We start from the raw sequence: 27,309 nt of genomic DNA, 5'->3' as shown, positions 1-27,309 counted from the left end.
GCCACTGTAAACTATCAAAAAGTCTTACAAGCAGCAGCGTCTGCAGGGTCAGAGGCAAGACCTAAAAACATAGAAGTGCTTAGGATATCACTGGGATAGGTCAAGATCTCTGCTAAAAACCTGTGATGCATGAAATGTGCTTTCTGTGTTGTGTACCTTATTAACTATAACCTCATACTATTAAGAGCCCAGTCTAACATCTAGCTCTACCTTTTAATCTAACTACAATGTGGATCAATATTAGCAATGCACAAAAAAGGGGAGAAATCGCCAAACGTCAATCCACACACAATCAGGAAGAAGAGGGAAAATTGCATTAAATAATAACCATACTGATATGCTTGTAATTCCATGCGTAGCTCAGAACACAGTATCCGGCAAGCAGCATTGTGATCCCGCCAATGCCACCTCTCTTTACATTGATGTACTTGTTGTAGTATCGTCCCCAGGCTGTAAAAAAGAAGACAGGAGACAGGCTGAGTCATAATAATCTGGAAAACCAATTCTGTTGCAAGCCACTTACACTTAATCCAGATGAAACCGGATACCCTACTCCAGTACCCCCATGTCATTTAAATATGTATTTTGAAGAAAAAGACAAGTAAAACTTAAAACACCCGTTTTGTGCAAAATTAAAGGACACAATTCATATAAAAATGTATAAATCTATACTCACAGGTTTACGCCTATGTTTGGTGTAGATTTACTTATGTTTTGGAATGCTCGAAGAATAGCAGGAGCACTCCTAGGAAGCTGCAAACGTTGTAGCTCATGTTTGTAAGTAGCTGTTACACATGCACAAGCATTCACAATGTACATTTACATTATCTCTGTCCAAACTCGTCCGCCAACTCTGTCCCACTGCAGCCCCAGAAGATCAAAGAAAATGTCCCCACCTGCTGGACAAATGTCTGCCTTCTCCTGTGGCAAAGGCCTTCTTTTTGATTGTGAAGAAGAGTTCCATCAAAGACAGTAAGTATTAGGAGTCCCCCTTGCGCACAGCACCTTACCGCAATACACTCCACAATCATCTCTAAATAGACTTCACTCACATTTGGGTTTGGCTAGAAGGCTGCAATGATTCGTCTGCCAGTTTTGAATGAAGCCATATGGAAAATCCAACATCCAGCCCAACGCCACCATTACTATATGCGCACTGAATCTCCATGGACAGCATCATCACAACAGCAAGACGGTTATGGTATATCTTCGCCTGCACAACGCTTGTCCCAAATGTCCTTAGTTGTGCTCACTCTTTTGGATCAACCGAAAAAATCCGAACCCATACAAAAACTAAACAAAGTGAGGAGCACAAGCAGAGCTACTTGTGAGTCTCTAGAAAAATTTCGTGCACATTTTAATCAAGATTTACAACACAATTCTTGACAGCAAACGATCATATGATGCACAATACTCTTTCGGATTGTTTGTCATCAGTTGTATTAACAATCTTCCAAATAAGACAAGACGGCATGTAAGAGATGAACAGCCTAAGCGTTTCATCCCTATTCGCATGGGATTTGTTCAGGGCAACATTCTGTGTAGTAGAAAGCCTTATCTCTAAACACCAATCGCCTGCGTGATTCTTCCCATCCAATCATTAAGACCTCATGCAACTGTTCTACAGCTTCAAGATCAGTTGAGCACATCAACAACGCGATCAATTCCATCTGTGGTGTCCCATTCCTTTCAACACTATTTTTCCGTAAGACTACTCCTCCTCTAATTCAAAACGGGGTTTAGCTCTGCTTGTGCTTCTCACTTTGTATAGTTTCTCCATGGATAGCGTCACTAATTATCCTCTGTAAACAAACCCACAACGAAAAACGCATCCTCTACAAGGAAAAGCATGATGAGATCAATTAATTGGCAGGTGTGTGCTAAACATTTTTGAAAGTTTCCCATCCGCATTCCCACCATGAAAAGAGATTTACTTCTGACGTTGACAGGAGTAAATCTTAGAGCAAATTGAAGATGGAAATTGCCTTTAGAGGTTTGTGAACGCCCAAAAACCTTTGAGTTTATTTAGCATCCCTACTTTGGATCAAGCACTTGCTGCCCGTGGGAGCAGATTTAATCCCACTGGTGTAATATTACTTGTGAGTAACTAATTTTCAAGTTTAAGTTCACATTTTTAAAATTGAAAAAGTGAAGATTACACTTGTATATTATACCATTTGCACACTTAACAAGAACGGTTTAGCGCAAATGGTTTTGTGTTTTGGGCCTTACATCGTTATGTACTTTCCCTAGGCAAAGTTTCTTGAAAATAATACACTAACGCTATTATTAGAACATCTGGCATTTTACAAACAGTACGTAAACAACAGAGTAAAAAAGTCAAAACATATCTAACATATGTAATTTTCTCCAGCATTCCAGTGTTGGCCTGTTTCCCCCTATTTAACTTAGAAAATTCCACTCTTTGTGGGTGGCATGTTCTAATAGCATTACAGTGCTCATATGTTGGGGTGTACGAGTCATAACATTTCCTTGTCCCACAAGAGGCTTGAGCCCCAATGGACCAACATATAATGGTATATTAGAAGATGCATGATTTGCTGAGAGTTGCAATGATGTGCAATGCCAAAGCACAATAATACACTGTCGGCTAGAATATACCGAGCATGGTAGTTGATTTTCTATATCTACACAACACCAAGAAATTTTGGCTTTAAGTCTGTCTCTTCCATTGGCACGAGATCTTGCATCACAAGTGAATATAGTAGTCTTGATATTGATAGTATACAAAACAGATTGAACATTCTGATCTGTAGTGACAAATGTACACAGCTGAATTTAAGTTGCAGGATAGGAAAACTATTACTTAAGTCTCACTCAGTAAGCGTGGACTGCATATCTGAAAAACCTGCACTATTGGCAGGTCTCGGGATTCTCAAAAAATAAGCTATTGCAACTATGGATCATAAATTGGCAACCCGGACTTTCCTGCTGCAGAAACGTGCTTACACAATATTCGCAGTGGTCTTCACACTGGCTGCGTAGGCTGTACAAGCAGTGACGAGGACCAAGATGGAAAATGGAATTCTGGCGGGCAGGTTTGCTTCTCTTAGCCGACAACCTGCAGTTGATATCATCGGTTTCAATACAAAAATACTAAAGTGCACGAGGATATGTATAACCAGGATAAAAGGACAAGGTGTGTTAACACCGAAGGCATCATTGATGGCTGAGCTCTAGGTTTGTGAGATATGCTCTTGTGACGGGGTGCTAGGTGAACCCCGAAATGACCCAGAGTGGTGGTCCGCCGCTCCCCTCTCACCTTGCCCATTGTCCCCACAGCTGCCAGAGAACGAGTGGAGAGAGAAACAGTACGATTGCTGGATACCACCTGAAACGGGACCTGGCGCCTTTAACTGGAACAACAAGGTTGCCGCAGCTCCGCCCCCCATCTACGGAGCGACGTCAAAAGGCGGAAGCGTTTCAACATCGACGGACGGCGTTTCCCTGGAGGAAGACGGTGTGGAGAGAAGAAGGAACAACGCAAGTGTGTATCTGGAGGAGGACGGAGTGCAGACGAGCCCAGCTGATATCATCAAGCCTGGAGGCCAACGTTTCGGTGCATCGCCCCGCCACGGTCCAGAGGGAGGAACGTGGCTTAACAAGGTACGGGGCCGAGTAGCGGGGTGGGTCGGACGGAGTAGCGTCCCTACCGAGTAATAACCGCTGCCGAGTGTACTTAGCGTCCCATGTGCCCCTTCCTTCACGAGCACTGAGAGCACGTCGTGACGTTAGTAAAGTTCACTGTCACTTGGTTCCCTTCACTCCCCCTTCCCTCCACTGTTTGTATTGGACGTCCCAGTAACCGTTAGTTTTCTCCCTTTTTGCTTTCTGGGTTCCTGCGGTCCCGACGAGGATACCTCAGCTACCGGCGGAACAGCCAAGTCCGGAAACCCTCCTCAGAGACAACTGGGACCACCTTTGGTATCGACGGAAGTACCCGGAACACCCAGTTATTGAACTTTGGTTACGTTCCCTTTATAAGAGACTGAAACTCTCTCTCCCCGAACTCTTTAATTGTTATGCAGAAGAAGACCTATATTCCAATAAAACCCTTGTTAAAATCTTTACTCAAAGATCCGACCTTTGTGCTTACCCCGAGTTCGGTCAAAACTGAAGGGCAGGTACAAGCTGAGCAACCCCCCCTGGGACAACTGGTGTCAGAAGTGGGATCAGAAACACCAACCATCTGCCAGAACGAGATGCAAGCCCTTATTGACCACATCATAAAAGGCCAGGAGAAGCTCGAATGGGCAGTACAGCAACAAATACAGTCCGCCCAAGCAGACAGGGATTTGATTAAATCCACCGTCACCGCCCAACTCGAAGGCCTTAAGAATGTGCCGCCTCTCACCCAAGTCATAACGGGAGAAGTACGCCAAGTCTCCCCTCATCATGCAGGTGTGGCCCTACAAAAATACATAACCGGAGAGGATCCCGACGCTTTCCTCCTCAATTTTGAGAGGGCAGCCCGGGCTATGGGATGGCCTGACGAAAAGTGGCCATTTTTCCTGGCTCCTCTTCTCACTGGTGAGGCCCAGTCGGCCTATCAAGCCGCGAACCCCTTAGGGAACACCGCCTATAAGACAATTAAGGAAGTCATCCTTGACCATTTAGGCCTAGATCAGGAGGCCTACCGAGTGAAATTCAGAAAAGAGCGGGGAGTCCCAGGAGAAAATCCGAAGACGCTCTTCTTCAGACTAAGGATGGCCGCTGACAAGTGGCTAAGACCCGATGTGTGCACCAAGGAGGAAATACTAAATAAAGTATACCTAGATCAGTTCATGGAGGCTCTGCCTTATGCAACCCAGCGTTGGTTACGTCAACATGCCAGTCTGGACGTGAACCAAGCCATTGAGATGGCGTCTCATTTCGCCAGAGCCCAGCCCCGGACGATAGTATGGGACGCTGACAAAACAGAAAAGTCTCAGAAATCGATAGTCCCAGGGAAGCCGGACAAAAAACCCAAAGTAGGGACTGAAGCTTTGCGGTCCCGTCCAGCCGGAATGATCTCCCCCATGAACAGGGGGCCCCAGTGTTTCGAATGTGGGGAGTGGGGCCACATAGCCAGGTTGTGCCCTAGGAAAAAAACTCCCGAAGAGCCCATGGAAGTGGGCTACCTCCCAAGGACCGTGATGTATTCGGCGGAGCTGGGTAGCGCATTTTATGTGAGTATGAAGCTTAACGGACTCATAGTAAAAGCTCTACTAGATTCCGGGTGCCGACAGTCGGTGGTCTAGGAACGATTCGTTAAACCTGAACAGTTCTCTACCCCGGCCACAGTTTACATACGCTGCGTACATGGCGATGTAAAACCATACCCGGTAGCTGAATTAACACTATACTTGCCCCAAAGAGATCCTTGCAAGGTCAGGGTGGGGGTGGTGGACTCCCTACCAGAGGACATGATTCTGGGGACAGATAACCCTGAATTCCTTTAACTTTTTAGGGAAACCCTGACCCCGTCTCCCTCTCCCAAAGCCACCTACCTCTCTCCCGAACCGTGGGTTATGGACAAGAGTTTCCGCTTTGCGCAGGCTGAAGACCGGACATTATATAACGCCTGGGAAAGCGCCCACGCTAGCGAAGGCACCACCAGCCCGACATATCCCAGGTTCTTGATCAAGAAAGACTTACTGTACCGACAAGCACAGAGTGATGGGGATATGCAATTGCTGGTTCCAACGTCCTTTAGAGAGCAGGTCTTATTCTTTGCCCATGCACATCTAACGGCCGGACACACAGGCAAGGAGAAAACCACGGATGTCGTTCTCCGACATTTCTTTTGGCCCGGAATATATAAAGATGTGCAGGACTACTGTGCCCGATGCGAGATATGCCAAAAGAGAAACTCGCAAAGACCAACGGCCGCCCCTCTCCAGAGGATGCCGATAATAGGAACCCCCTTTGAAAGGGTCGGCATGGACCTCATAGGCCCTCTACCGAAGACTCCCCGAGGTCACCTATACGCATTGGTTGTTGTCGATTATGCCACCAGGTTCGTGGAAGCCTTTCCCTTACGTACCACTACGACTTCAGCCATTTCTGAGAAATTTGTGGAGTTGTTCTCCAGGGTGGGTTTTCCGAAAGAGGTCCTCACCGACCAAGGGACCCCCTTCACCTCCAAGTTAATGAAGGAGGTATGCAAACTCCTAAACGTCAAACACCTGAAGACCTCGGTATACCACCCCCAGACGGATGGTCTCGTCGAAAGGTACAATCAGACCCTAAAACTGACCTTGAAAAAGATGTTGAGCGCAGAAGGACCATCCTGGGACAGGTTGCTACCCCTGGCCCTTTTCGTGATCCGATCCCAAAAACAGAGCAGCCTAGGCTGTTCTTCTTTTGAATTGTTGTACGTCCGCCTTCCCAGGTCACTGTTGGAAATGACCAAAGAAATGTGGGAGACAGAGGAAGAACAAGACAAGAAAGGAATGCTGGAATATACGACACAGCTGAGAAATAAGCTGGGGAAGCTCAGGGAGTTAGCTCACTCCTCACTGGACCGTCAACAAGAGAGAAACAAAATGAACTACGACAAGGGGAAGAGGCTACGCAAGATTGCTGTAGGAAAATGGGCTCTAGTTCTGCTTCCTTCCATCAGCAACAGTTCCAAGAGTGAATGGCAAGGCCCCTATCAAGTAATTGAAGCCATAGGGCAAACCACATACCGGTTAAGGATAACTGCCAAGAAAACACAAACATACCACATCAACCTACTTAAGGAGTGGTTAGGGCCCCCACCTAAAGACAACCACATGGTCGTACCATCAGCAACTTCACAGTCATCCCTACAGCAGCTTGTGGTGAATGACGAGTTAACAATCAAACAGAAACAAGAGTTACAGGAGATACTGGCCCCCTTCTCTGATGTGTTTTCTGATACTCCTGGAAGAACCACTCTGGTAGAACACAGGATTGAAACTTTACCAGGGAAGATAGTGAAACAACGGCCCTACAGAATTCCGGCAGCTCGCCGTGAAACCGTAAGGAAAGAAGTCTCCGAGATGCTCCAATTGGGAGTAATACGTCCATCCCAGAGTCCTTGGTCATCTCCGATCGTTATGATCCCCAAGCCAGATGGGTCGAAGAGATTCTGCATGGATTTCAGAGCGCTAAATGCAGTATCCCACTTCGACACCTACCCGATTCCACGGGTAGATGAGTTGGTGGAGAAGATAGGAGACGCCCGTTATATCACCACCATTGACCTCACGAAGGGATATTGGCAAGTGCCTCTTCGTGAGGAAGACAAGAAGAAGACCGCTTTCGTTACAGACGAAGGCTCGTATGAATTCACTGTCCTTCCATTTGGCCTTCATGGGGCTCCAGCGACTTTTCAGCGTCTCATGAACCAAGTACTGCGGCCATATACCACCTTCAGCTCAGCCAACTTGGATGACATCGTTATATACAGCAACAGTTGGAATGAACACATGAGACACTTGCAGACCATTCTCTCAGCCTTACGGAAAGCCGGTCTGCATATTAATGCGAAAAAGTCAAGAGCAGCCTTCACTAAGGTCAACTACCTGGGATATGTTTTGGGCGACGGGGCCATTGCTCCCCAAAACGAAAAGATCAGAGCAATAGAGAAGGTGCCCTTCCCCGCAACTAAAAGAGACATGAGGGCATTTCTGGGGCTGGTAGGGTACTACCGTAAGTTCATTCCTAAATTTGCAGAGACAGCTGCCCCCCTAACAGATCTCCTACGAAAAGAAGTCCCGCTCAAACGGTTCACACATCCATCACAGGAGTCTGTAGAAGCCTTCCAATCTTTAAAGAGGTCTCTGACTACAGCCCCAGTATTGCTATCTCCCGACTACACAAAATCCTTTATACTGGCTACAGACGCCTCTAATGTGGGGATAGGTGCAGTACTGTCCCAGGTTGGAGAGGACGGGACTGAACATCCGGTACTGTATGTAAGCCGGAAATTGTTTCCACGAGAATGTCACTACTCCACTATCGAGAAGGGGGCGCTGGCCATCAAGTGGGCCATCGATAAATTGAAGTATTATTTAGAAGGCACCCAATTTGTCCTCCATACTGACCATGCCCCTTTGAGATGGATCCACCAGAACAGTAGCCAGAACCCTAGAGTACTTCGGTGGTTTCTATCGCTGCAACCCTACTCCTTCATTGTGCAGCATCGCAAAGGCAAAGACAATGGGAACGCAGACTTTCTGTCCCGGGTCTTTCCTCTCCCCGATCGGGAGAAGCCAGAGGGGGAGGTATGTGACGGGGTGCTAGGTGAACCCCGAAATGACCCAGAGTGGTGGTCCACCGCTCCCCTCTCACCTTGCCCATTGTCCCCACAGCTGCCAGAGAACGAGTGGAGAGAGAAACAGGACGATTGCTGGATACCACCTGAAACGGGACCTGGCGCCTTTAACTGGAACGACAAGGTTGCCGCAGCTCCGCCCCCCATCTACGGAGCGACATCAAAAGGCGGAAGCGTTTCAACATCGACGGACAGCGTTTCCCTGGAGGAAGACGGTGTGGAGAGAAGAAGGAACAACGCGAGTGTGTATCTGGAGGAGGACGGAGTGCAGACGAGCCCAGCTGATATCATCAAGCCTGGAGGCCAACGTTTCGGTGCATCGCCCCGCCACGGTCCCGAGGGAGGAACGTGGCTTAACAAGGTACGGGGCCGAGTAGCGGGGTGGGTCGGACGGAGTAGCGTCCATACCGAGTAATAACCGCTGCCGAGTGTACTTAGCGTCCCATGTGCCCCTTCCTTCACGAGCACTGAGAGCACGTCGTGACGTTAGTAAAGTTCACTGTCACTTGGTTCCCTTCACTCCCCCTTCCCTCCACTGTTTGTATTGGACATCCCAGTAACCGTTAGTTTTCTCCCTTTTTGCTTTCTGGGTTCCTGCGGTCCCGACGAGGATACCTCAGCTACCGGCGGAACAGCCAAGTCCGGAAACCCTCCTCAGAGACAACTGGGACCACCTTTGGTATCGACGGAAGTACCCGGAACACCCAGTTATTGAACTTTGTTACGTTCCCTTTATAAGAGACTGAAACTCTCTCTCCCCGAACTCTTTAATTGTTATGCAGAAGAAGACCTATATTCCAATAAAACCCTCGTTAAAATCTTTACTCAAAGATTCGACCTTTGTGTTTACCCCGAGTTCGGTCAAAACTGAAGGGCAGGTACAAGCTGAGTAACCCCCCCTGGGACAGCTCTGTTTTTGTGGAGACAACGCAAGTACAGTTTTTGAATGGAGACACCCAATTAGTTTAATCCTCCTGACAAGGCTGCATGCCAAAGGGAATTGAAACTTAATTCAGTATACAATTCCCCAAGGGTATCCAAACTATTTAATTTCCTTACCTTTGTTCATTCCTTTAAGGTAGAGCACAGTAATGTAAGGAAATGTTATTAATATTAGTGTTACCTTTTGGATCTTGGAGATGCTGGAATGACTCCTTTCGGTCAATGTGGCCCTGAAGTAGGCATTAAGTTACCGATTTTTAATTGCATTATTAGAGTAATGATTTTGTGGCATGTTGGACTGCCTGCTTTCACAAAGACCTATAACTACTTTGATGACAACATGAGAGAGTTGACCTTTGAGTTGAGAGCATTCACGATACTTTTGTTGCAAACTAACCCAGTATCATAGAGAATTGCTGGACCAGGTGACGATGTTCTCATAATTAGTGTATAGCAATTATCTTGTGAATTGTGCAAAATTCTGAAGGTCACATCTGGAAAATATCTCCAGTTCCCGAAGTCATATTGGTAGTATGGGTTTAGTGATGGATGCCATATTTGTGGCATATTGACCGTGAGGATATCCTAACAGATTTAACTACCTACAAAGGAATGCTATTGAAATGTGGCTTTCAGCTATCCATGATCACAACTGTGAAGATTTACAGGTTTTATTTCGATCCTTGTACAAGTTTGCCTTACCGGATAGCAGCCATTGTCAAATCTTATTCTATCCAACTTTTCTTACGTGAGAAGATTCAGTACTTTTTCCCAGGTAAGGATTTTAGGACGGTAGTTCACACATTATTATTACAGAGATTTCACGTATGCAGACCTATGGTATGCCTAGGCTTTCCTGTTTTCAGTTTCTATTTTTGGTAAATTCTGGTGGTGTTTTTTCAGTGTTTACCATTGATTTCCATACCTCAAAAAAACAGTGCTTTTCAGTGATTACTCATTTTCGCGCCATAAAAAACAACTGAAACGGTGTTTTGTCGATGTTTATGGAACGCTTTGCTTTTATGATTGCTTTTTCATTTTTTCCTCAGAAACTGTATACTGCTCTACATTCCAGAAGCTTAGTAAAGTCATGAAATACTTTCTATTGTCCTTTGATTCTGCAGCTCAGATTTAACAAGCATTTGCAATGCAATAGGTCTCGCATTTATGTGAGTTTAAGCTATTGGCATTGTAAATGACGTAGCCTTTTATGTTTTAAAAACGAAAACTGGAAAGGAAGTTCCCTGTATCATCTCAGCACTTTAAAAATAATGTTTTGTAGCGTAACGCCATACTCAGTACCAATGTACTGCACTTTGAGATCTTACATGTGCCAACAGTTAGACGGGTTATAGGTGCCATTGCGCACTGCACCCTGATATGTCACATGAACCGCCAGTGCACTGCAGTCAGATGTTCTAGGCAACACTGTCCAGATTGTTTTGCTTTTATAAATATCACACGCAGCAACAACCAGAGATAATGGGATTGCTGCCCTAATTTTAGTTAATGTGACCCCCTCCTTCTGTCCTACAATCTCAGGTATTCCAGTGCAACCCTACGTTACGTACAAGTGCAGCTGGGGAGATGTGCCCAAATGTTAGAGCAGTTACTGGCTCTAATTGCTGATTCACTAGAATAGCTGCCCTTCAGACAATCCCAGTACTGTCTGTATCAACACTTCCCACTTGCTGGCGCGGGTAACACTGGCCTGTGTTTGAAGGACTGCATGCATTCCCTAAGAACGAATTCAGCTGTAATGCTCAAAAACGAAATGCCATCACCATATCGCAAGAGTATGTGGACAGATTATCCGCCTGTACAAACTCCATAAAGGCTCAGTACAGTTATAGCATATTAGATTGGAAGCACATTCATCTCTTTCAATTTTTACTACCTCATGTATTTTTGTTTGCTCACAATTGTCACTTTTACCTTATGTAACTTAACGTCTGCTCTTGTAATCTGTTCTCGTGTAATGCTCTCATCATGTATCATTTTTGTTCCTATTGTGAAGCGCTCTGATGCCTTCGGGTAAAGTCCGCGCTATATAAAAATGCATAAATAAATAAAATGGCCTTGTAATGGCCATGACCTTCAGTAATATTATCATGGCACTTTGATAAATGAATTTTCAGTATCAGTGTCATAATCCATGCCATATCCCGGGGAGAATACTGATAGCATCAAAAGACATTTGAACTGGCCAATGGCAGAGATACCCCACAGATGGCCAGAATTGCCTATTGCATGCTTTTAACACACTGAGTATCGACTTAATGGGGCAACTAATAGCTGGCTGGCATAATTAAATCCTTGAATATCATACGTAGAATAATGATTTATGTACATTATCTAGACCAGCTACTTGCAATTCAGCAAAAATCATGCAACTCCTGATTTCCGTGGGCAACAGGTGTTATTATTTCTTAAAGAAATGCGTCTTCCGTCTTTCTTCTTTTGCTGGCTGCAGTATGAGGAGCTAGGTCATACTAATATACTAGCATTTACACGTTAAATCTGTAACTGTGCATGTGTGAGTTTTTCAAATAGCCGCTCTTGCTTAGTTTATATGTCTAGGCGCTAGTTGCTTGTCACTAGGTCTCGTGATGTCTTTGACACCGATTTACACAGCGCTTCATACGCCCGACAGGGTCCCGAAGCACCTATGACAATGTGTCCTCTGACCTTTCTGACACAGAGTGACTCACATGTCTGGGCCTCTGAGCAGCCAGAGAGGTATCTGAAGAGAGCAGTACAAATTCAAACAAGATAATGCGGATTTTAAGAGGTAGGAGTGTAAACATCCCTGGTTTGTTTGTGTGTGCGCGTGTGCCTAATGCCCCAACGTCTGCCAAAGAACCATACAAATGTATTGTTTTTTTAAATGCAGATTCTCGTCGGGCCTGGTAAATGGCCTGGCAAATGTATTGCTTTATTGGGGTCTCTGTTATCTTTAGCGTGTGCGTGCTAAACTGATAGTGCACCGAGTAGCTGTTTTTTGTGTCACCCCTTTTTCCGTCATGTATATAAAATATATGTTAGCCCGTGTTTTTTGTATTGTGTCAACCCTTTCCTGTTTGTTTTGTAACTGTTTCCGTTTTTATTAAAGTCGCATTCCCTTGCGTTGTAATGGCATTTTAACATCGCATGCGTTTATAAGTGCATGCGATGTTAATGCCATCGCGCCACAATGCGATGTAAAAGTCGCGGTGCGATAGCACCGCGATGTATTCACATCGATGTCATTGGTGTTTCCCCCCCAGTAGCAGCACAAGGACCTCCTGGTCGACAAAACCCCTTGAAAGGAGGCGCAGCTTTGCCTCTGGCACCATTAAAAAGTCTGCTCACTCTTCACGCCCCCGGCTGCTGGCTTCGAAAAGAGAAGTTGCTGTCTCTGTAGCTCCTTTGTCACACTCTGCCCGCACTGAATGAGGGTCAGTATCTTCAAACACACCTGAGTGGCTGCAAATGTCACCCCTCCTTTCCAATTAAAAACACAGCAGGGCGGACCATCTGCTCTGCATGGCCTCCCCCGGCGCCACTCTCGGCTGATGATTTGTACGGCTGTCAGGGAGCTCGCGGCTGCAGCGTCCCCCCTCGCCTGCCTTTCTCTGGCGGTCAGTCAGCTCGGGAAAGCTGAAATACTGCTATTCCCACATTTTACCCCCCCACCCCACCCTCGGCTCCAGGACTGAAGCTCGGATGCTGAGTTTGTACTACTCTGGCGCCCTCCCTCAAGTGGCCAAAAGTTGCAAATGGCCAAGTGGTGATTCTAATGTGAAAAATACAGCAATACTCGGTTTAAACCGAGTCAGCTGATTTGCAGTCAGTGGTGTAAAATCGGGCAGAGTCGGTTTAAACCGAAAACCGGACAGCCTAGGTATGCCCAATAGCCAGATTGCAAACCAGGCAGAATCCAGCAGGTAACTGATCCTGGTGGACAGTGGTCTTATAAGCATCAGACATAGATCTCAAATAATTGACAGAGACATGAAAAATTAACAGTCACATTATCTGATCAATGATTACAGCTAGGTAGCATAACATTGTTGCTGCTACAATTAATTCCAATAATTTCATAAACAATGATCTACACAGAAACCATTTCAAGGCAAATAAACAATGTGCCTATGTCAGTGTTTGTACCAAAGGATCCATCTTCCTAATCCAACTGCTCAAGATTACATTAATGGAGAGCAGCAGTCCATCCTTGTTCCCACAGGTGTGGCCGGTCACTCATAGGGGACTTTTAAGAAGCTCAAATCTGTATTTTTGACCTTTCTGCTGTTAAGATCAGGGGACATCAACTCCAAAGGATTTTGTAAAACATCAAAGGAGTCATTCTACACCATAAAAGTGAAGCCCCTTCAATCTTTCCTCCCCATAACCCACCGACAACGGCACTCATTTTGTTTCAATTCTAATGAAGGTATCTTCACATCTCATTTTATATAATAAAAGATATTTCTCCAGATCGCTTAGAAAACCCTATCAAATGAACTTACTTCCTGGGCAAAACCCTCACATACCTTATTTCTAATAAACTATGTCTAAAAATATAATCTTTTTTCATGGGGTAGTTGCTTTGATTGTGAAACATGTCGGCTGCTGCTGCTCTCTGTAATATGGAACCAGTCCCAGTCATGCTCAGGAGGATAGGCTTCACCTTTATAACTCGGCAACGGTTATAAATACAGACCCCCAACAACAAACAAGAAAGGAAATAAACTCACCCAAGGTAACTTGGCAAAATCCCTCACCTCTTTGTGTTGCCCCAGTGATCTCTCTTGCAGAGATTGAGCGAGAAGAAATCCAAAAGGGCAACTCTCCAAGTGTCATGTTCATCAATCGTCGTTCTGATGGCGGTGCTATAAACATTTATGATGAAAACAAAAACATTACTACTAATCAGCAAAGCCATGAAGCTCAAAGAGACACGGACTATTAACTTTCATTTAAGACTATCACATGGTTTGGTTCCATGTTGATGGAATGATCTGAACCGCAGTGTTTCAGTAGGTGGAGTGAGGCAATTGTGGTAAGAAAAGGAGTTCCAAGGCCTGGGGAAGGCCACAGGTAAGATTCTTACACTTCTCCACACGAAGAATTCAGAAGCCTTCAAGATATAGGTTTACCATGCTAGAAAGATATAATTGCCTAGTTTAACTAATACGTTAGCCCCACAATGAATTCCCCACTAATATTTGAAGCTGTGTTAGTGACAATTGTGGCAAATAGTTCTTTTTTCGACCAATTTGAGTGAGTCTAAACCTGGCAGATTAGGGGCCACGTTTAGGATGAAGAATACACCACCTTCTTCAAAAAGATTGGAAACCGTATTTTTTTCAGTCATGGCATTGCTTCAATATTTGCAGACAGCAGAATACTACATTGCAATACAACAGAGGAAACTTCTAGACTTCCACTTTGATGGCAAGACAATGCGCATCATACCCCCTGGTCCCATTACCCCATGGATGACACCTCACTTGATCTCACGTTACTTGAAATGGAGAGAAAATGCATCTCTAATTGTGGCATTTGTAAAATCCTCCAAAGCCCCGTTTGCTTTCCCATTTCGGCTATTTACTGTTTACTTTTTTAAAAAAAATTTATTCTACTGTGTGAGTGTTGTCCCAGCCAGAAAGCATGAAAAGGAACCAGGGGAATGGGTCAGGAAAACAAAGAATCTTGTTCTTGATTCATACAAATATGCCTAAACTGCCAGGCCACGTCCTTATTACATGACAACTCAAGAAGCCTCAGACCGGTTACACCTTACATCCGCCTCATCAGTGAGGGTCAGCTCTACATTTAGCTACGGGACCCAGAGCCAGACGCAATAAATGATTTTGTGATTGCAAACCCTGCAGTTTGTAAAGGCTTAGCGACAAAGTATATTTTCTATGTATTAAATGACTTTTGCAGTAGGAAATCAATTTCAGAATTGCAAAACTTGAATAATGACTCATGCCAAACAGAAATTAGGAAGGGGCATAAAAGGCACAAACTCTTCTAATTGAAAATCGCAAAAAGATATATCAATGGTTTGTTACAACAATTGTGGTTGGACTTCCATAGGGAACAGTGTTGGGAAGACTCTGGAAGAGAGAAGCACCACTTTTTTAGGTTTCGCCTGCACAGCGCTTTCGCTGTACTTGAAAAACCTATTGTTTTTAATATAAACTTAAAAGGGACTTATAGCCTGCCTCCTTGCTTTCCTGGCTTCTTTTCGGTTTCTGTGCATGCCACTCACATTTCCTCCATTCCTATTAGCTGTAGCAAATTTTCCTGCATTTACCAATGCTTGTTCCTCCTCTGCCTATCTTAACAGTTTCCCGCAGCTGAAATACTATTAGCATCCGCTTTGGTGGAACTATATTTTCATAATTTTTTGCTTTTTACTCCTATAGCATATTTATATAACAATGTATCACCCAGAGATATTAAGTGATTTGCATAGAATCACAGGATGTTACGTGGCACCGCTGAGACTCGAACTGGGATCCCTAACTCTCTAGTCAGAAGTTCTGGCCACTGCACCACATCCTCTTTACTCCCATGTTATCTGTCAGGGAGCTTTTTTCTTCTGCTGGACAATGATTAATGAAAACAGCTCTTTTTCATTACATAGACGAAACCAGAGCATTACCAATGCTTGATTAAAATGAGCAACAGTTCCATTTTGGAACCTAGGCTCCTTTAAAAAAGTTTAATACTTGAGAATGCAGGAATGGAGGTTGAAAATAATGGCCAGTCTACTTAATATTTATTAGGTAGCTTGTTCTGTGACCCTCACACTAAACACAGATTTTGCCTCCCAACCTATTAGTACAGCAAAAATACATACAGACTGCAAAAATTTAGTGTGCAATTCCTAACCATTATTTACTACCTGTCTGTTTGTGTGAACACAAGGAGAGGATGGACGGACTGCAGAACATTTTCAGGCACTCACACCCAGTCACAGATCTGGGATGAATCCATCCTTATTCTTTTGCTCACTTTGCCACCTCAGTTCAGACCCATATATGCAAATCAGTCTTGACCCTGTGCCACATGGGAACAGTCTACCCTGAACTGCCAAGCAAGGTCTTCCCTGAACCGGAAACAAGCAAGCTGGGACCGGTTTCTAGGTAACACCCTTCATCAGCCAGGCTAGCTTGAATCCAGTGGCAAAGTGAGCAAGGGGCCGACATCTGGACATACCCGGCCAACTTAGGGCGAACAAAGCAAACACAAGATGACGGACGGAGCGCTGAAACTTTTCAGACACTCACACCCAGTCAAAGATCTGGGTTGAATCCATCATCATTCTTTAGCTCACTTCAGACCCAACTATATGCAAATCAGTCTTGACTCTGTGCCTCAGAGTGGAATTCCCACTTGTGGACTTGTTGCAGCACCCTACTCAGGAAGTCATTATTCATCCCTGGATGGTACTCGGCTAACACATTCATTTTGTAATGAAAATCCCATCTGCAAATGCTCTGGGATAAGTCTGAGAGTTGTGGTGAGCGTTTTACCCCCCCTGTTTTTCAAGTTAAAACATAGGTGTCATATTGTCCGCATGGAAAAGGACAACTTTGCATATTAGGTGAGGTAGGAAAGCTTTCAACAATAGATGGATGGCTAGAACTTTTAAGTTTCAAGTAATTGATGTGGTGACCCCATCAGGCTTGAACAGTCGGATCATATAGATGAGCACCCCATTCCGTATGGGCTGTGTCTGTTATGAGGGTACTCTGAGAAACAGGGTAAAGTAAAGGCCATCCCTGAAAATGGTGGTTGGTGTTCCACCACTGCAGAGAGCGACAAGTGTGGCAGATGAAAAAAAATGATATTGTTCCAATGACCCTCTGGTAGACCACTGTTGTTCTAGCCATTCTTGCAACAGCTGCATGTGTGACTAGGCATGGGGGACTAATTGTATACCGGAGGCCATCATGCGTAGGAGGCCCTTGACAGTTCTGCCTGAGACTTGCTGATGTGGCTGGAAAAGAGGGAGTAGTTGAGCAGGGTTTGGATAGGCCAAGCCTACCTCCCTGTTGAGAATGGTCCCAGGGTAAGGTGGGATTTGGAGGGGCTAGAGGCTGGATTTTGTCGCGCTGATGGTAACTTCTAACCTGTGAAGCAGATCTATTGTGACTTGTCTGTGCTTGCGACATAGCTGGCGAGGAGCATTCTTCATCAGCCAGTTGTCTAGGTAAGGGAAGATGTGAACGCCATGTCTGCACAGGTATGTGGCCACCACAGCAAGGCACCCAGGGGCAGTAGTAACCCAAAGGGGAATACTTTGAATTGATAGTATTTTCAGCTGACCACAAACCTCAGATATCGGCGATGAGCAGGATGTGTTGGTATGTGAAAATAAGCATCCTTCAGACTGAGAGCGGTCATGAAGTCGCCCTGCTGGAGAAACAGAATAACATCCTGTAGGGTGACCATAGGAAAGTGTTTTGATAGGATGTATTCGTTTAGTAGTCTGATGTCCAGGATAGGTCAGAAGTACCCGTTCTTTTGGGGTATTAAGAAGTACAGGGAGTACACTCCCATATCCTGCTGATGGTATGAGACATTTTCTATAGCCCCTTTGCAAATGAGTGCTTGGACCTCTTCTGTGAGAAGTTGTAGGTGTTCTGGAGAGAGTCTGTGTTCGCGAGATGGAATGGTGGAAAGCTTGAAAGTGAGCTCCAGACAATAAACATGTTGGATAATATCCAGCATCCATTGGTCTGAGGTGATGGGCTGCCATGTGGAAACAAAGCTGTGAAGGTGCCCCCGACCAGTGTTGTGAAGTTGGGGGGAAGGGGCAGGTCAGGGTTTGGTGGCAGTGCAGCTCCTTTAGAATTACTGCCCGAGTAAGGCCCTCTAAAGACTGGGGATTGCTGTCCCTGGTAAGACATGAATGCTTTGTGGAAGGTGGTCTTTGAGCCGCCAAGAGGAGCCACGAAAAGCAGGTGTCTGAAGTGCTCCCATCGATTTAGCTGTCATTGTATCCTTTTTTATTATCCTTTTTTATTTTTTCTAACATTTGGTCAACTTGTGAACACAAAAAGGTGCTGACCCGAAAAGTCATGTTTAGCAGATAATGCTGAACTTTCGGTTTGAAGATACGGAGCCAGGTGTGCTTACAAAACAAAACGCTAGAATTAACTCACCTGGCAACATTGTCTGCAGCATCTAGGGCACAGCAAATTATAGTGTTAGATATCTGCTTCTCTTTAGAAACTATCCCATGCCCCCGTTTCCTTTGTTCCTCACGGAGTTACTGAAGGAGCTCCTCAAATTCGTCCCAGTAGGCACGGTCATAATGTGAGAGGAGGCCGATGGAGTTGGCAATATGCCAATGGTTGGCGGATTGCGCAGCTATTCTCTTGTCTGCAGCATCTATGCACTTGCTCTCTTTCTGGAGTTGGCCCGCTTACGAGCAGAAGTGATCGCCAAGGAGTCAAGCAGGAGTTGGTCACGAATACAAATAGGGTCTGTGGGGGAAGCTTTATATTTCTTATCTACAGTGGGTGTTATGACCTTGGCTAAGACAGGATCTTTAAAGATGTCAGGCTTGTGGCATAACATGCCCTTAAGCCTTGGAAGGTATTCAGTAGAGCGGTGAGTGGAGGAGAGTGTTTCAAAGAGGAAGTCCTATCTAAGGGCTCTGTATGAAGGATCAACTTGTGGAATAGGGCTGCATACCTACCAGCTCCTGATAGGATGTAGAATCGACCAGAGGAGAGGGGCTGGCAGGGTACAGGTCAGGCTCTGTGTCGCCAGGTGGAACTGTATCGTAGCAGTCCCATGGGTCACCATGTGGAGGAATGTCATGTGCATCATCTCCTGCCCCATGTTCACCCATGTCAGAGTGAGGAGACAAGTGGGGTGTAATATCAAGGTGTTCTCCTGGAGTAGCAGATGGGTTTGTTAAAAGTTGAAAAATAGGATGGTTGCGGAAGGAGTAAAGGGCAGGTCACTTTATCAATCATTTTGCGCTGCTTAGCTGGAACTGGAACATCCAAAACTTCCTCAAAAGGACAGCTGGCCCTTGGGAGCTGGAGTAGCAGTAGATCCCACATGGCAGGCAAGGATCCGGACAGTATGGGGATAAATGACCAAGTGTTTCTGCATTGCAGCAATCTCTTCTTGCAGCTTGTGGAGGATCGGTTCAACAGTGCCGGCACCAGCGTCAGATTTGCAGGTCAATGCCGAAGGTCTCGGCTCTGAGGGCGCCTGCGGTTTCAACGCACAGTTTTTGGTCAGCGCAAGGCAGATGCAGTAGGCACTGAAGGTCGGCTCAGTACTGGCATCGGTGTAGCTGGAACTGAAGCTGTCAGCTTCAAGGGCTTTTCAGCACCGAGCCGGACCTGGACGCAGTGTCTGTATTAGTCGGAGGCAACCATGGCCTGACGGGATTGTCGGTCCGAAAGAATGAGTGGCTGTGTGCCTTTAGGAGGTGGGCTGATCAATTTGAGAGCGGTGTCGAGGGAGAGGGGGTTGTACTCACACCCTTCTGGACTGGAGAACGATCCTCAATTTCCAACACAGAGCATGAGTTTTACCCTGGGAAGAGCTCTTCTTTGTCTGCAGCTGAAGGTTGTGGATGATCCACCCCCTCAGTGTCCTCGACACCGAATGGGTATGAAGTGCTATCACCACCCCAGCGTGACATTTTGAGGCAACAAGCTCAACGGATTCTTAGAGTCATTTTGGAACAAAGCGAATGGCAGTCATCACAGGCTGCCTCGTTATGCTCAAGAGAGAGGCACAAATTACAGACCTGATAGAGGTTGCTCTCATGGTATTTCTTGTGGAACTAAGGACTGTATCTCAATGGTGCTCGCTCCATCACCATCAAGGCATGTTGGAGAGATGCAGCCATAACGGAGTTAGGCCCCGAAGGACAAGGCTCACGTGGGCCGCAGCCGACCTGAAAGCCCCACTCGAGCAAAGTAACTATTGTCGACCAGAGATGAAAGAAAGAAAGTGGGACAAAATCGAAGGACAATACCAATGAACGGGAGGAATCCATGTAGACTGAATAGAGCACCGCAAGGTGTCGACCTGGAACACGAAAGTACACATCCTAACTCGACAGCAGAAAAGAAAACAATCTAACAATGGAGTAAATGACCATGGGCATTACCACTAAAAGAAGGACTCACTCTACCTTGTGACTCGTAAGACTTCTTTGAAGAAAAACAACTTGCACACATCAGGGCTCAACACTGGATGATAGGAGTATGCACAGCATGTGTATTTACAGCCACACATGCCTCAAACAAATACTTTTTAATTTTGAAGAGTCTTTAGCACACCTTTACCCAACGATTTACATACCATGAAGAGGGCTTTGTTTGTCTTATAGCGCTTAGAGGCAAGACTGATAATTTCAGTAGAAGTCGCTGGCATTGTGAAGTGGTGGGGAGGGGGAATACAAACTAAAGAAAAAAAATTTTTAATTATTAAAATTACACTTACCTGAACAGACGGCCATGGCCTTCCTCCCGATCCTCACATCCCGGACGTCCAGGAACTGCTGCACACTGCGTAGGCTCCTAGCTCCCAATCCCAGTGCTGCTCATATTGCTGGTAATGCTATTCACAGCATGTAAGCAGTGCTGGGATTGGTCTGAAGAAAAACCAAAGGAAATGACGGACGGAGCGTTGACAATACAAGCACTCACCCCCCAGTCAACTGATCTGGGTTTAATCCATCACCGTTCTTTAGCCCACTCTGCCACCCCAGTTCAGACATGGCCATATGCAAATCAGTCTGAACCTGTGCCTCATGGGAACAGTCCAGCCCGAACTGCCAAGCCATGTCTTCCCTGGACCGGAAACAAGCTACCGAGGACAGGTTTGTGGCATTTCAGCCGTCTTCAGCCCGGCTTGCTTGAATCCAGTGGCAAAGTGAGCAAGGGACTCACATCTGAGCATACCCTGCCAACTTATGGCGAACAAAGAAAAACCAAAGGAAATGATGGACGGAGCGTTGACAATACAAGCACTCACCCCCAGTCAACTGATCTGGGTTTAATCCATCACTGTTCTTTAGCCCACTCTGCCACCTCAGTTCAGACATGGCCATATGCAAATCAGTCTGACCCTGTGCCTCATGGGAACAGTCCAGCCTGAACTGCCAAGCCATGTCTTCCCTGGACCGGAAACAAGCTACCGAGGACTGGTTTCTGGCACTTCAGCCGTCTTCAGCCCAGCTTGCTTGAATCCAGTGGCAAAGTGAGCAAGGCCTCGGTTCAGCGCTCAGACATAGACTGGGAGCCTGTATTGGTTTTTCCATCCAGCTGTACAACACAACTAGGTGGAAAAAGGCTAAGGGCAGAACCGTCATCCACACTTAGCAGTGCCCACCACTCTCCCATCCTCCCTGGTGCTGCAGCTGCAGCGTTAGTATGAATGGTCCCGTCCCGCCCCTCCTCGCAATCTGCAGGATAACAAATAAAATGATAATATAAATGTTTTATTCTCATGTTATTTTTGTTGGTTGTATCTAATGGATTTCAGCGGGGGGTATGGGGGTGATGCACCTGTACCCCCCATGATGGAGGAGCAGTCCTGGATAATTAACTGACCTCTCGTTCGACAATCCCTATTAATGTTCTACTTGCCCACCTCTGTATTTTTCCTGAAATATATTTTACTACTGTGGCAGCAACAGTCCTTTGCAAAAGTGGGTGAGGCAGGGGGCATAGTATTAAGTGAAAAAAACACAAAAAAAGACGTTACCTATTAAATGGCCTTTTCAAGACATGCAAAATATTTTAAATGAGTATGTGCCGTTTGTCCCTGCACAGTCCACCCCAGGCCATGACAGCTCAAGATCTAGAGATCGTTCATCATCACAGAGGTCCACCTTGATTTCCAAGGCACAGTGAACACTGGGCTCAAGTCTGGCGATACCTGGGGTGCTAGTAGTGTTGTACTTAGGAAAACAAAAAAGTGAAGGGCGGAATATTTGAATTAATATTAGCCTCTGAAAATTACTCTGGGCTGCTCTCCACCCCCCACCGCTTTTTTTGTCCCTTGTGCCACTCCAGACTGGAACCACTGGTCTGGGGTTGCTTAAATTCCTGTCTTGAGGGAAGTTGGTCTCTCAATTTGGGCTAGATTATTCTTAGATTAACAGAAACAAGAATGATTTGCATGTTGTTGGCCTCCCTCCAGAGTGTCACAAACAATTAAAATTGATGGACTGGAATGCGGTTCAGAGAAATTGCCTACTATTTTTTCACAATAATTAAAATATTTTAGAGGCTGTTGAAAATGGAACATTTACTGTACAGTGGCACACATCCTGTTCCTCCAGTCATCATTTAGAGGTGTGCAGGCAAACTGTAAACTTATGAAGATGGAGCCCTAGTTATCTCTACCTACAGAAATGACTAGTCAGTTGCCCATACACCGCAGGATGGCCAGCTTCAGTGCCTTGAAATATGTTTCCAATTTACAGCAGACCTTACAAAAACAACTCCTAATTTTGAGGGCTTGTTTCAGTAAAACCAAACCAATGCCAAGTGGGTTACCATTGCTGCCTAGTGGCCTGTCTAGTAGTCGGTTTTTACTAAGAGCATGCTTGACAAAAATGCTATGCCAAAAAGGTGGGAAACTCTAATTTTGGTAGCTGAGCTTCTGCTAGAATGCAGGCAGGACAGTGCCGGCCAGACGTAGAGAAGGCTTCCGCTGCCCTGAATGCCTGGTGGCCCATTCGTCAAACCTTTCATTTTTTTCCCTAAAGTCTTTTCAAGTCTTTTCAGGGACAAATATAGAAATGCATCAAAACTATGGGTCTTTCAACCACATATTTTGTTTGTTTCTAGATCTTGTGTTTAAAAATAGCTGCTTGAAAAATGTAAAAAAAAGAAAAATCATAGAATATTCTTATACCATCATACATACCAGGCTGCTGTTTGGGGTGACAGACATATTCTGTTGAACTGACGTTGGCATCCAACCGGTGGCACTTGCCTGGGACTACCCCCAGCTCCTGATAACTGGAATAGAAATCAGGAAGCCACTGCAGTCCCACAGAATCCATTTGAATATTGTTGCTGCAAACAGTTTCCTGGAGGTACGTTAGCTCATGTTTTAACCGGGTATCCACACATGATGTCTTCTCAATTTTCTGCACGGTCAACACTTCCCCATCACGGTCCTTTAAAGAGTACAATGATGAGATTGGTAGGGTTTGCTGTTCCTTCTCAGGAGCCTGCTGCAGACAAACCACACAATCCACAGTTCTTCCTCTTTCCTGACCTGTATCCGCTGAAGTCCAAGTGGGACCTATTTTTTGGAGGACCGAAAAAGAGTCACTTGAAGAAATCAAATTCTCTGCCGAATCATTTAAAAGCTTATCCTCTATCAAAATCCTGAACTCTGGTTCTTTGCTTCTGTTGGGGTCCTTGATGTTATCCCACATGGATGTCTTTATTGCATTGTCCCTTGTTTCCTTCTCCTCAATCCAAATACTTGCTTTTGCTGATCTTTTATCAAGATGCAGTGCGCTCATCTTCTCACAATGTTCCTCTTCATAGGTGTGAAATGCATCCCTCTGATCCCTTTTACCTTTTATACTTGCAGCCTCTGCATTCAAACTGTCTTCTGAGGTGAGGTCCTTGCTATTCAATTTAGTAGTACATGAATTATAGTTTGATATATTGTCACATTCACTCACTTCTGGCAGTAATGTCTGCTTTCTGTGGATAGATGATTGCAGAACTGTAGTTGGTAACAATGCATATTCTTGTTTTTCCTGTGATATCAATGCCACCTTCTCTTCCTGTGCATGTGGTTTAATGGAATCGCTAACATCTATATCTATCCTATTGCGCAGACCCACAGTGGCTGGAGAAGAAACTTTTACAGACTGTTTCAGCATTGTTTCCTCTGTGCTGAACCAGCCTTCATTGTGGCTCAATAAGGCACAATCCTGGCTGTATGTTTCTTTGGAATACGTGGTCTCAGTTGGATCACATGACACATGCTTTTTTGGTGTAAGGCCTTTCAATGTTATTTTGGACACTTTCACCGGCCTCTTTGTTTCACTGTATGCTTTTTCTATTAAAGTATTGGTGCTAGTTTTGATGTCAGCGGGACACTTTGACTCCATGTGCTCTGATTTTTTCTTTTTTATGGCAACCTCTGTTTTATCTTTCTTGGCAGCTCCTACTGATTGTGTATGTGTAGCTGCAGGTAAATATGTCCTATGCTTTTTTTCTTTTCCATTTGGTTGGGTCTTAATAGGCCTGGGTTTGGCAGCTGTTGCACTGAGAGATAGTACTTTTTCTGGAACTGGAGCTGTCTTCCCTTTGACAGCCATTTTACAATGGGGTAAATGGGTCTTAAGACGTTTAAATGGCTTTCCACATTGCGGACACATTACCGTTCCTGGTGAAGCACCAGCCATCTTCTTCCTGAAAATGATATAAAACAAAGCAGACATAAGTTTGAGTTGTATAAATGATGTACTTGCTGATGGGCTATCACAACAAAAGGTGCACAAATAATTATACTGTATTTGTGGGTCAGTATAGGAATGTTCCCTGCATGGAGCTCATTCATGAACCCATACCCTAAGTGCCTGACCTCTTGTTTCTGGTATCCTGGTTTTAGACTTTGGCCCTGGTTCTAGTATGCGCACAGAGCCCTAGACATAAGTAAGGTCCTGAACTTGTCCTGGGGCCTGGAGGCATGCATGACCTCATTGGATGACAGAGGACTACTTCCCTAGCTGTTGGATTAGTACATACATCGCAAGGGCAGCATATCACATTTTGTCAATCCATAGTTGTGACTAGACCTTTTTATCTATGTCATTAGAGATGAAGCTTATTGAACCACTAATGTAAAGTTCCCCTGCTAGAAGCTTTTCGCAGTTTCTAATGTAGACATCCTGTATTGTATGCCTGTGTGATTGTGTGTGTGTGTGTAGCCTGCATGGTGTGTGTGACAGAGCCAGAATAACAGAGGTCCATGAGAGGGATCCATGTTGGATGCCCGAGACCTGGCCTTTGCATAAGATGGAGATGAGGTGGATTTCCCAAACAGCAGAAGTGTATTGTTGACATTCCTGAAGATAGGGGAAGAGACCTAGACAGAGAAGTGAGTGAAGTGGAGATAGAGCTCCTTTAGTAATCGGATTTGGCATTTTGCTTACCAAGAAGTTGATGATTTGCCTTTCTTTTTTTTAAAAGCTTTTTTTATTGAAGAAATTACAAGTCAACAGCAGTCAATAGCCCTCAAGACACATCACTCATCAGTCTCTCCTGTCTGCGCGTTTCCATTTCTACCGTGGGAGACACACATATATCTCCCCTGTGTTTGTTCCAGTGGGACCACTTCCTATCCCATTTCTTAGGGTACCGCCTTGCCTTATAGACCTCCGTCTCTGCCAGCTTACACCAGTCCATTTCTTTGCCCCACGATGATTTGCCTTTCTGAACAAAGTTATTTGATGGATAGTGGGGGTGAGCAGTGCGACTGCAGACTCTATTGTGCATGGTGAGGAAAGCTTATGGTGAGGTATGCTCTTTTGTTGTCCCCCGATTACTTCTTTAGTTTTCTGGTGACAGCCAGATGCAGAAACCACACCTGTTTGTGAATGTTGCGGGTGCGCCAACTTGAAGACTACACTGCAGTCAGAAGCATCATTCTACACAGAGGCTGGATAGCAGCCTGGAAAGTAACATTTAAAGGAAAACAATCTCAAACCCGTTCTGCAGTTGCAGCCAGTGCACACACTTCTCCTGTCTGAATTTGGTGAATAAAAGTAGGAACTCACTTCTTCTATTTCCATGTCCCCTGAAGTCAAGGAAGGGAGTGCTCTGCAGAGTACTTAAAGGACTGCTGTGCACCTAAAGCTGGTGCCTGCTTCAGTGCCAGGTTGCCAGAGGTGAAGGGACATCATCTGATCCTTGCTCTCTTGTGAAGACCTGTGTACATGTCCTAAAGTACCTAGAAGCATGCTTGCCTTCCAGCTGAAAGAGCCTGCCAACCTTGCAGGAGGAGTGTCCGTACAGGAGGAGCGAGGTGGCGGGTGTCCCAGCTGTCTGTGGGACCCAAAAGAGCGAGTCTGTCTGCAATGCATGCTTTGCAGGAACGGCAATCGGTGTGGTCTGTTTGAAGCTGCGTGTCAGACCTGTTCTTCGCAGGCTGTAATTGCACACTGAATAGTCATCGTATGCCTTATCAAGTGATAGTAGACCTGTGCGTGGTCACAACTAGGCATGGGCGGAAAATCCAATCCGCTCGCGGATTTTGCGGATTTTCGGGAAATCCGCAATCCGCGAGATTTGCGAATTTCCCGCAAAATCCGCAAATCCGCGAGCAGCGGATTTTGCTCGCACTGCTCGCACTGTTCGCGTGAGTTCGCGCCCCGCGAATAAGTGCAAGATTGCAGAAATACGATTTTAGCAAAACTGAAAGTAACTACTTACCAGGTTCAAAAGTTCAGGCTCATCATTAGTAGCCATTTCCTGTAGTGCTTCCTGAGGGGCCCCTCCAGAGTTCAGTTGCCAGTTGAAACTATTATGTGACCCTGCTCTGAACCTCAGAATAGTTACACATATGCCACAAAGGTCCTGAATTACAGCTAAGGGAGACAAGCAGGAGCCAGGCTGGAAGTTAAAATCCATTAATCAGCCCCTAATTCATTATTGTCAGTTGGGGCAGGGCAGGTGTTGTAACTAATTTTGCAACAATGAAAGCACTTAGCAAGTGCAAAAGATCACTAATCGAGGGGGCACTAAGGAAGCAGGTGCCAGCTAAAAAAATATTCTGTGACACATTAATCAGCCCCAAATTAATTCAGGTCACTTGAGGCAGGGAAGGTGTGCTTTGCTTTGCCGAAAATAATGTACACTGGACAACCAGAGGGTGTGGTGATGAAACAGAGGGTGGCATGGGTGGGCCAGAGGGTGGCATGAGTAGTCAGAGAGTGGCAGTGGTGACAGAGTGGCAGTGATGAAGAAGAGTGTCCCAAACAGGCTGGACACGTAGAAACAACAAGTTCGCAAAACTTGCGACCCGACAGGTAAGTTCGCAAATTG

The 27,309-nt window shown here is 45.4% G+C and overlaps 1 protein-coding gene across 2 annotated transcripts in view; it reads right to left on the bottom strand.

Moving 5' to 3' along the window:
• Nucleotides 1-27,309, bottom strand: part of MTNAP1 (mitochondrial nucleoid associated protein 1) — a 147,977-nt gene that overhangs the window by 38,149 nt on the left and 82,519 nt on the right. The window contains exons 2-4 of one of the 2 annotated variants that reach the window (XM_086930986.1): nt 23,162-24,675; nt 14,011-14,118; nt 334-450 (exon numbers count right to left, since the gene is read on the bottom strand). In XM_086930986.1, coding sequence (XP_086787112.1) covers nt 334-450; nt 14,011-14,118; nt 23,162-24,668 — 1,732 coding nt within the window. In that variant the 5' untranslated portion in view covers nt 24,669-24,675. Of the gene's footprint in view, nt 1-333; nt 451-13,983; nt 14,119-23,161; nt 24,676-27,309 lie in introns of both variants that reach the window. The other variant, XM_086930985.1, reaches the window with a different exon arrangement.

Source organism: Lissotriton vulgaris, chromosome 7, assembly GCF_964263255.1.
Source record: "Lissotriton vulgaris chromosome 7, aLisVul1.2, whole genome shotgun sequence".
In the NCBI taxonomy this organism is placed as follows: domain Eukaryota; kingdom Metazoa; phylum Chordata; class Amphibia; order Caudata; family Salamandridae; genus Lissotriton; species Lissotriton vulgaris.
The sequence above is the reverse complement of the archived record's forward strand: the minus strand, read 5'-3'. Positions and strand labels throughout refer to the sequence as shown.